The sequence below is a fragment of the Phoca vitulina genome, unplaced genomic scaffold (genome assembly GCF_004348235.1).
Source record: "Phoca vitulina isolate PV1807 unplaced genomic scaffold, GSC_HSeal_1.0 scaffold16, whole genome shotgun sequence".
Taxonomy (NCBI): domain Eukaryota; kingdom Metazoa; phylum Chordata; class Mammalia; order Carnivora; family Phocidae; genus Phoca; species Phoca vitulina.
In genome coordinates, this window is record NW_022589719.1 from 30,321,625 (window position 1) to 30,332,177 (window position 10,553).

A 10,553-nucleotide genomic window follows, 5' to 3' on the forward strand; every position below is an offset into this window, starting at 1 on the left:
CTGGTCCTCACTGGTACAACCAGAGGCAGGTGGCAGCTGCACCCCGGCTTAGGTGGTCACGTACCTGGCAGGAACGTTCAAGGTCTCTGCCACGACCTGGGTCATCTTTTCCCTCTTGGCCTTGGGGTTGACTGGGGCCTCCACGAGCAGCACGGGATGCTCCTTTTGGCCCAGACCCACCAGCACACCCTGGGGAGACGGGACGGGGAGGCCTTGGGTGTGCTTCGGGGTTGGTCCAGCCTAGCAGCTCCACCCCTCCTGTGGTCTCAGCGTACCCCTCTGTATCGTGGAGCGGGGGGCAGGCTTGCGGACCTGACGGCCTGGCCCTGTGGAGAGTCTTGTGGGCTGTCGGCTGTGGGGTGCAGGCAGCCCCCGCCACGCCAGCGCCCGCTGGGCTTCACCAAGCCTGAGCGGCTGTAGCACACAGCACACGAGCGCCGCGATCTTATCCTCGTCACACATGGCTGCAGGCTGCGGGCTGCGGGCTGCGGGCCGGAAGGGGTTAACCGCCGCTTGGCTCCTGGAGCGGGGGAGGGGTGGTGGTGGCTGAAACCTTGCAACCAGCTGCCACCCCCCGGGGGTGCTGGGCTGGACAGCTGCATTCCACTGGGGAGAGCAGCACCCCTGCCTCCGCACCCCCTTGTTGCTCTACACCTCCCTCCCTGCCCCCCCCAAGCTGTGTCTGCCCCCCCCTCCCCCGCCAGCGTCTGGCGCCTGCTGACAGCTGTGCCCCAGGAAGAGCCAGATGCCCGCCTGGGACTCTGCCTACACCCGCCCCAGGGACTCCCCGCTCTGCCTGGACCAGTGCCAGCTTAGGTTTCCCAAGGCAGCCTTTGCCTTCCGGTGAGGCTAGCCCCTCCTGCCTCTTTCTCCTGCTGGACTTTGCAGGAAAGCCCCCATTTTGCAGAGGGGGAACCCCTAAGGCCCAGGTAGGGAAAGAGCCTTTCTCTAGGTAACCCAGCAAATTAGTTTCGGATCTACACCCCCTTCTTGAACCCTCCTCCTTTGGAGGTTGGACCCTTCCTAAGACTCTACTAGGCTGCCACCCCTGCCCCAGGGAGACAGTACATCCAGGCCTCTGGAGAGGCCGCAGCTGCCCTCAGTGAGAACCCTGGGGTGGGCTCCTTCACCCGTAGCCCTCGCCTCTGCCAGCCTCTGGGTTCAGTGCGCAACACCCACTCCACATGCCAGGAGGAGAGTCTAGGCCAGGTTCTTATCAGCTCCAGGATAGGGTTAGGTGCTCAGGGAGGTGGTGAACTCCAGAAGGTGTGTGTGTTGGGGGAGGGGGGATCTGAGGGAGTTACACCTTACGGCACCCCGGCCTAGGGTGCAGCCTCCTCCCCAGGCCTCACAAGCTCCATATTTGGACAGAGCAGCTGTTGGGCTGGCACCTTTAATAGGGTGCCAGGCTTGACGTGGGGAATCCCCAGTGTTTCTCTTGCCCATGTATGGCCAGTGGGGCCGGGGGCCAGCTCTGAGAAGGGGCACCTGGTATCTTCTCAGCCCATATATGACCATCAGGACCGTGGGGGCCTGGATTGTGAAGCTGGTCTCGGGAGTAGGGACCAGTGCCCCCATCCACCGCCGAGGCTTGGGATTTATTCCTACTGCCCCATTCAGGGAGAGGGGAGTGGGGGCAACAGTCTGGGCCCTGGGATCAGAACTAGGACCCGGGTTGGGACCTCCGGGCCTCACCCCCAAAGAGAGAGAGAGAGAGAGACTTCCAACAATCTGAGTGTGTGTGTGTGTGTGTGTGTGTGTGTGTGTATCCTCCCAGGCTTTTATCTAGGTGTATCTACCTCTCTAGATATTTCTTCTCTGTTTTACAAAAACGAGATTATATCACACATCTGTTTTCCTTGCTTTCTTCTTATCTGTTTTGAACTTTTTATTTTATTATTATTATTTTTTAAAGATTTTATTTATTTATCTGACAGAGAGAGAGACACAGCTAGAGAGGGAACACAAGCAGGGGGAGTGGGAGAGGGAGAAGCAGCCTTCCTGCGGAGCAGGGAGCCCGATGCGGGGCTCGATCCCAGGACCCTGGGATCATGATCTGAGCCGAAGGCAGATGCTTAACGACTGAGCCACCCAGGCGCCCCTGTTTTGAACTTTTTAAACTGAAGTGTAGCAGACATACAGAAATTTGCCTAAGTCATGAATAGACAGCCACTCGTGATGGTCTTATCAGAGTAAAGATGATTTTGTCACGAGCACCCAGAAGCCCCAGCAGGCCTCTCGGGTCCTCTGCCCTCCCTCCTCCCCGCAGGGTTCCCACTACCTGACATCTGTTCCCCTCCCCAGCGGCTTTGAACAGGACCACACAGTCTGCGTGGCTCCAGAGCTGCTGCTTCTGCTCCACATTGTGTCTGTGGGAGCCAACCACCCTCTGTCTGTGGCTGCAGGTTCCTCGGAGTTTTGCAATGCCTGATTTGGGGGAGGGGTCCCTGGGGGGCTGGGGCCAAAGCAGACATGTTGGTATGAATCCGAAAGGCAGACCTAGGTGCAAACCCTGCCCCGGGATTTGTAGACTCGGTTGTAGTACTTAAGCCCCACCTGCCTCTTCCCTGCTCTGGGAGAAGCCGGATCACTCTGGAACAGAGCACAGAGGGACCGGCTCCACAAACCTCCGCTCCTTTGCCTCCAGCCAGTGGTCAAGAAGGTGAACGTGTGGTTCCCCAGGGAGTAACCCAGGGAACCACAGAAAGGCCCGTCCTAAAGTATCTTTGGGCCTCTTGGCTGGCTGTGCTCTAATCTAGGCATTATTACTTTGTCCGTGGGACAAAGGCTTGACAAAGCCAGTAGGGCAGGAGGGAGGTCCCTGCCCCTCCTACTCTCAGTGGCAGACAGTCACTAGTGTCTGATGCCCCTAGGCTGTGCCTCTTGGGATGGAGGTGGTGGGGGGAAGTTTAGAAGCATCTGTCCTGGGCTGTTTGCCAAGGCCTGGGGCAGGGTGAGGGAAAGGGGCCTGGGAGCTGGGGGGTGGGGCTGGGCTGAGACTGCTGGACTAACAATTGTCACATGAAGGGGTGGAGGAGGTGGGGAGGAGTGGAGAAGGGTCTGGGGTAGCTCAGGGCCTGGGAGCCCATCCCTCCAGTTCAGGCACAGTCTGCCCTTTGGGGCACTCTGGGTCCATTGCTCCCTTTCTGTGAGCCCCCCACCCCCCATGGGGCTGAGGTTTTTCCTCTACAGCTCCTTTTTCCCAGCCTCTTCGATGCAGGCAGATGGGTCCAAAGACCCAGGGCGGGGGTCCCACATAACCAGCCAAGAGGGTCTTTGGCTTCACACAGGAGAGAAATCAAACATGAGCCAGAGAAATTGGAAACAGTTTATTGAATAGTGTAAGTGACAGGTAGAGACTAGCAGATGGAGTGTCTGGGAGACTTGGAAAGGAAAGGAGAATAAGTCTTGGCATTGCTGGGGGTAGGGATTTATATTGGAAAGGGGTCTAGGGATTTATATTGGAAAGGGGTCTAGGGTACGTATTCCTTCAGGAATCCAGGGTACGGTCCGATCAAAGACTAGTGTCAAGCAAACAATAGGTGTTATTCCAATAACTTACTAAAGAGGGGTATTGGGGCGCCTGGGTGGCTCAGTCGTTAAGCGTCTGCCTTCGGCTCAGGTCATGATCTCAGGGTCCTGGGATTGAGCCCCACATCGGGCTCCCTGCTCAGTGGGAAGCCTGCTTCTCCCTCTCCCACTCCCCCTGCTTGTGTTCCCTCTCTCTCTGTCAAATAAATAAATAAAATCTTTAAAAAAAAAAAAAAAGATAGGGGTATTGATGCCAGTGTCAGCCAAGGTTTGTTGGAAGCTAATGGCCTGGAACATGTTTGGGATCTGGCTCTTAGGGGTTACCAGGTGTTTTGGATCTAGGACAAAACTCAGAAGATGATTAACTTTCTTGCTTCCCCTTGAAGTGGGAACATAGCTTCTTTGGCTTATTCAGAAATGGGGCCTAGAAGAAAAAAAAAACAGCAGAGACAGAGCCATTCTATTTTTTTTTTTTAATTTATTTGCGAGAGAGAGAATGAGAGACAGCATGAGAGGGAGGAGGGTCAGAGGGAGAAGCAGACTCCCTGCTCTGCGGGAAGCCTGCTTCTCCCTCTCCCACTACCCCCTGCTTGTGTTTCCTCTCTCGCTGTGTCTCTCTCTGTCAAATAAATAAAAAATCTTTAAAAAAAATAAAATAAATAATAAATAAAAAAATAAAAAAATAAAAGTCCCTTGCAAAAAATTAAATTAATTAATTAAATAATTAATTAAAAAATAAAATGGAGGCCCTTCAGTTTCCCTACCTCATCTTGCCATCTCACCCCACCCCACCCCCACCCTCTGCCACAGTCTTTGATGCTATTGACCACGATATCCAAACTGGAACTTCTGGAAACTCCCTATGCAGTAGCTTATGGGACAGTTAAAAGCATGAGTTTTAGAGCAGATAGACCTGCCCTGGAATCCTGGCTAATCAGCCTTGTAGCTGCATTACCTTGAGCAGATCATCAAGCTCTCTAAGCTTATTTCCTCATTTGTAAAAAAAAAAAAGAAAAAAAAAATTGAAATGATAGCAATTGCCTCATGACATTGTTGTGAAGATGGAATGAGATTGTTGCAGGTAAGACCTGGCTCAGTGGCTGGCCCCTCACCCCCTTCCATTTGAATACTGTTCAGTCTCCTGCAATTCCTAAACGTTTTCAGAGTGATGTGTGCCAGGCTCTTTGGGGACAGTGGTGAACCAGACACATGCTCTGCCCTTGTGGCCCCCAGTCTAGGGATGGAGACTGACCCTGTGGGTAGTGCTAAACAGGGGCTGCTGGGCGCAAAGATGGCACAGGCTTCCTGACGCAGTGTTACCCTGCCACTTCCTATCACATCATAGCACTCTGGATAGCTTCTCATTAAGTGCTTGTTTATTGTCCGTCTCTCCCCTCTGGAATGTCAGTTCTGTGATAAAGGAGTCCTTGTCCACCTTGTCTGGAGCAGTTCCTGGCATACAGTAGGGGCTAGTAAATATTTGTCGGATAAAGTAGACTGTATCAGTAAGCAGAGGCCTGGAAGTAGGAGTCGATGTCAAAGAGGAAGGCTAGGTAAGTGAAAGTGTTCTAGGTAGAACATAAGATACAAAGAAGCAAAAGGCAAGGGAGTGGGGAGGATCAAAGAGCAAGGAGGAAGGTGTGCAGTAAGTAGAGATGAGGCTGGAGATTGACATCCAGGAATTGGGATTTTGTCTAGTAAGCAGTGGGGAGCCACTGGAGGTTTTTTAAGTAGGTGTATGACTTGGTTTATGTTTAAAAAAGAAGGGAAGGGGGCGCCTGGGTGGCTCAGTTGTTAAGCGTCTGCCTTCGGCTCAGGTCAGGTCAGGATCCCAGGGTCCTGGGATCGAGCCCTGCATCGGGCTCCCTGCTCCGCGGGAAGCCTGTTTCTCCCTCTCCCTCTCCCCCTGCTTGTGATCCTGCTCTCATTGTGTCTCTCTCTGTCAAATAAATAAATAAAATCAAAAAAAAAAAAAAAGGGAAGAAGGGAGGGAGCCAGGAAGGAAAGAAGAAAGGAAGGGGATGAGAGGCTGGCTGCCACTGCATGGAGACTGGAATTGGAAAGGGTAACATTAAGGAGAGTTCAGTTACAAGGTTAGTGTCAGGCGTGCCGGCCAGAAATAACGGAGACCTGGCGGAGAAGGATTTCTGAATAGAGAGATTTAAGACTATGAATGGAGGGAGGAGTCAGGAATGCCGCCTCGTTTCTGGCTTATGTGATTGGATGTCACTCAAGAAGATTGGCTGCATTGGAGGCGGGGCATAACCGAAAGAACCGCCCCCATACCCCACCTATGGGGGGGGGGCTGAGATGGCGTCGATTGGCTCTTTCGAGGAACGCGCCAAAAATTGACAGGGGCGGGCGGGAGGTGTGCCCTTGCGTCATTTCCGGGAGACTTCCGGGCCGCCCTTTCCGGGCCTTCCCGGCGCCGGAATTTCCGGCCGGCACCGCCATTTTGACTTTCCGACCTTGGGCTATTGCTGGTAGCTGTCGTCATTCCGTGTGGTCATGTCTTTGTTGACGGCGCAGCTGCTCAGGGGCCTGTCAGGTCTCACCCGGAGGCTCCCGGTGCAGCGTGTCCAGATCCATTCCAAGCCTCCGCGGGAGGAGCTCGGGACCATGGTGAGGAGTGGGGCGGGAAGGGCACGGGATATGCAACGCGCCAGTCTGGGGTCCTGCGGCGAGTTCGGGGCTGGCGGGTCTGGCGCGCTGGACCTCGGCGGCACTGAGAGTGCCCTGCACCTCGCGGCCCGCAGCCTAGCGGGGGGCGGCAGTGCTGGCTTGGGCGTGTCAGGAGGGCGCGAACGAAAGGGACAGTGCCCGGGCAGCAGTCGGGGCTCAGTCAACCCCAGGCTCTCAGGTCAGATCCTGCCAGTCACATTCCTGTCGCTTATACGCTGTGCAGCCTCGAGCCCTTAGCTCTCTCTCTAAGCCTGTTTACTCATTGGTTCACTGGGGGTGCCTGACGCCTGTCAGCGACGATAATGGTTGTTGCCGCTGTTCATTATTAGGGAAGGTGGGTCTTGGTAATTTCCAGAAATGTGGGAGAGTTTAACCCTTAATGACTTTCACCTGTTTGGCGCTTTGTATGCAATTGCCTCCGCGGCAGAACTCGGCCTGTCTTGAGAATCCAGGTCAGCGGGCCCCAGTTAGGATCAGAGCCTGAAGAGCGCTGTGATTGCGGAAATGGTAGTGATCCTAATTGTAGCTGGCATCTGTTGAGTGCCTGCTGCGTCCTGGGCACTACCAAGACTGCTGCGCTGGTCCCTGGGACCCTGAGGACAAAGGGCCATCATCTCTAGTTCGTGGTTAAGGGATCCGAAATTTAGGAGCACTGTATTCACTTGTCAAAAGTCAAACCTTCAGGAGCAAAGAATTTGAACTCAAGTCTAACTCCCAAGTTGTGCTGTGTTCTTCACTGCTATCGGGAATATGGAGGTGGCTGTGAAAAGTCTCTTATCCCTAGCCCCAGAGGTTGAACAGGAGTCCTGGAAAGGAGATGGGAAGAGAGGGGTTCTTTTGGTTTTTTTGTTTGTTTAAAATTTTATTTTTAAGTAATCTCTACACCCAGTGTGGGGCTTGAACTCACAACCCTGAGCTCAAGAGCTGCATGCTCCACCAACTGAGCCAGCCAGGCGCCCCGAAGAGAGTTTTTAAGGCAAAGAAGGGGAGGTGCATTTTACCTTATCAGCCTATGCAAGGTTCCTGGATCCCAAGAGACCAAACAGGTTTAAATCATTGTTTCTGTCCCTTCGCTTTTGGATTTCTCTGGATCCTGACCCAGGCTGGTCCACCCCCCCCCCCCCCCCCGATCTGACCCTTTACCTCAAGGCCTAGAGTGGGCCTTGGATCTGCTGTGTCCCTCCTCTGGAGCCTGAATCCTGACTCCCTGAAAGGGGTTTTCTGCTGCCTGGGAAGACTGCTCAGGCTTCGGGGAGCCTGGGGGAATCCTTATTCTGCGGGTTCCTTCTTTCTTGTGCTCTGTAGGATGTTGCCGTTGGGCTCACCTCCTGCTTCCTGTGTTTCCTCCTGCCATCGGGCTGGGTCCTGTCGCATCTGGAGAGCTACAAGAAGCGGGAGTGAAGGGGGCTGTCCTGTCCCTCACCCTGTGACCTGACCACCCCTGGCCTCTCCTGATCATGTCTGCTGCATCCCTGGCCGGTCTTCCCGGGATCATGTCCTTCAATTACACTGACCTCTTCTGCAGTCATGACCTCTCCATTTCTCCATGGTGACATCCTGGGACCACATATATTGGTTTATAAGGCCCTACTCGGTAGGGCCCTTCTTGTAACAATAAAGTCTATTTAAACCTTGCTTCAGAAACTCATCGTGTCTTTGGCCTGGGCTCCTGCCTCCATACTTCAGCTGAGGATGGGGTTGGGCGGGGGTGGGGAGAAGAGGACCTGGCCAGCCGCGTGTCCCTGCTGGCTGGCTGTCCTGTGGTAGGTCATGCACGCTCAGCTGTTCTTGCTGCCTGGGTGTGGTGCTTCCTTTGCATGCTTTCCTGTGTTTGAATGTTTTCTGGCTCCTGCGGAAAACAAATCCTGTTGTCACTGGGCAGCCTCTCGCTCATCCCATCTAGCTCCCTTGGTTGTGCCAAGCTCAGGGCTGTGCTGTGCGTATGTCTGTGTGTCTATCTTTCTCACTGGGGCCAGCTCTGCAGCTGGAAGCCCCCTCTGTGGGGCCAGCCTCCCTTTTGCTCCTCGGTTGTGAGCTCCAGCCATTTCTCAGGAGCTTCTTGTCCTTCCCAGATGGAGGCACTTCATCATATCTTGCTTTGTCATGTCAGCCCCAGGGCCCCTTTTAGTACTGTATCCGCAAATGCCTAAGGACTGACTGGCTTCCTTGTTCTCCCTGCCTGCTTCCCTGTCTCCTCCCTTTCTTGGCTTGGGGCGTTTGCTGCTCCTCCATTCCCAAGGCCCTTCCTCAGCGTTGCTGGGGTGGCTGTGGCTGTCTCCCTGGCTGGGAGGAGGCACGGGAAGCGTTCCACACCGAGCTGGAATAATGACTGCATGTGTCTGGGAAGAATGCTCAGACCTGTCGGCCCCACCTTTGGAGGAGGACGCAGCTCCGCTGGGGTGGTATGAGCGATTTCTGAACAGGTAGAGGTTCAGTGTCCCCTGTGGAGCTGAGGTAGGGTGTGGCTGGCTTTAGGCCTGGGGTGTTAACACACATCCCCCAACCCCTCTTTTACAGGGCTTGTATTTCCTGGCTTTTGGTAACAGAAGCTGAAGGTGGATCCTGCCCTCCCTCCCTCGGTCTGGTCTTTCCTGGCCTTTTCGTGTGGTGTCTACTGATGCTTATGAGCCCGAGTATTGCTCGTGGGACCCAGTATCCAACTCCTGCCCATGGCTGCCTCCCTGAGGGGTAGGGAGTTGGTTGTCTTCCTCCTAAAAGGCTTTCCTTCCACACAAACCAGCCTTTGTGTCTGGGCCTAGAGTGCCCAGAGGTTGTGCAGGTTGGGCCACTGGCCAGGGGAGGGGGACAGTCCATGTAGGATCTAAAGGGCCAGGCTGGGTTAGCTGAGCAAGGGGCATCCACCAGTCACCTGCAGGTACCTCAAGAGCCCTTCTCTGCGGGGGAAGGACCTCATGGCTCTATCCTCCCAAACAACGTGGGCTTTTGTCTTGCGCCTCACTCTGGGCGGCTTCTCTGTTCACACTTTCTGAGCAGAGGGCTCCGAGCTACCTGGCTCTTGGTTGGCTCAGGTTTCCTGTGGACACAGAGGCGGCCATGGAGCTGCCATGGAACAAGATTGTGACACCGGTAGAACGTTCCTATGGTAACTCCACTGCCCCGCCAACGCTTCTTATTGGGTGTCCCCCATTTTTGTGCCCCTGGAACCCAGAGGGACAACTCCAGCCCAAAGCTGTGCATCTTGAGCCACTGCTCAGGTTGGTGGGAAGCCAGTGGTCAGGGGCAAGTCCTTCAGGGGCCTGGTCTGAGAAAGTCCTCAGTGAGCCCATCAGCAACTCTGGCTCTTGGCTCTCCCTCAACTTGCTGGGTCCTGCAGCATATGTGGGCCTGGACGAGACAGAAGCAGGTGCAAATCACCTGTCAAGCTTGAGCCCCATCCTCCCCTTGGTCCTCAGTGTGGCCATTAGGTCTGACATCTGGTCATCTTTCAGTGTCCCTCTCTCATTCCTAACCAAATTGGGGCCCTGGGTCCATTCCCTGCAGAGAAAACAAGGCTCCTTGTACTCCCAAATAGTATTTAATCAGTCGGTGTTGTGGATGTCTGCTAGATCCCGAGTCTGAAGGCGTAGGTATCTGCCCAGGAGTGCCCACTGGGCTGGGGGAGGCTGCAGTCATGGTAGATGCTAGAATGTCAAGAAAAGTGTACTGAGAGGAGGCCTGGGTTTGAGGCCTAGCTTGACCATTTCTTATAGGACCTTGAGCAAGTCATCTAGCCTCTCTGAGCCTCAGTTTTCATGATTGTAAAGTAACAGAGATGTGGCAGGCAGAATAATGCCCCCTCAAAGATGTCCATGTCCTCATCCTTGGACTTGACAGATATAATTCATGATAAGCATGTTGAAATGGGAGGTGATCCAGTAGGCCCAATGTAATCACAGGAGTCCTTAAGTTGGACAAGAAGAGCAGATGATGAATAATATCTTGCAGATGCCCCCTGAGAAGGACTCTGCCCATGGTTGTTGGCTTTGAAGATAGTGAAAGTGGGTCATGAGTGAAGAGATGCAGTGGCCTCTGGAAGCTGGGGACAGCTCTCGGTTTACAGCCAGCAAGAACATGGGGACCTCAGTCCTACAGCTGCAGGGGACTGGATCTACCAACAACCTGTCTGAGTAGAAGCAGGTTCTGAGAGCTTCCCGAAGGGAACACAGCCTGCAGATACCTTGATTTTAGTCCAGTGAAACCCATACCAGGACTCTGACCTCAAGAACTGTAAGATTATACATTCATGGTTGTTTTTTTTTTTTTAAGATTTTATTTATTTTTCAACAGAGAGAGAGACAGCGAGAGAGGGAACACAAGCAGGGAGAGTGGGAGAGGGAGAA

At 54.0% G+C, this 10,553-nt stretch overlaps 1 protein-coding gene across 1 annotated transcript; it reads left to right on the forward strand.

Annotated features, from left to right (window-relative positions):
* Nucleotides 1–5,959: 5,959 nt before the first annotated feature.
* On the forward strand, nucleotides 5,960–7,853 carry LOC116638394 (cytochrome c oxidase subunit 8A, mitochondrial). Its single transcript, XM_032414323.1, has 2 exons — nucleotides 5,960–6,153; nucleotides 7,519–7,853. Exons 1-2 carry the CDS (start codon nucleotides 6,040–6,042, stop codon nucleotides 7,612–7,614), a joined length of 210 nt encoding a protein of 69 aa, XP_032270214.1. The 5' UTR covers nucleotides 5,960–6,039; the 3' UTR covers nucleotides 7,615–7,853.
* The last annotated feature ends 2,700 nt before the right edge of the window (nucleotides 7,854–10,553 follow it).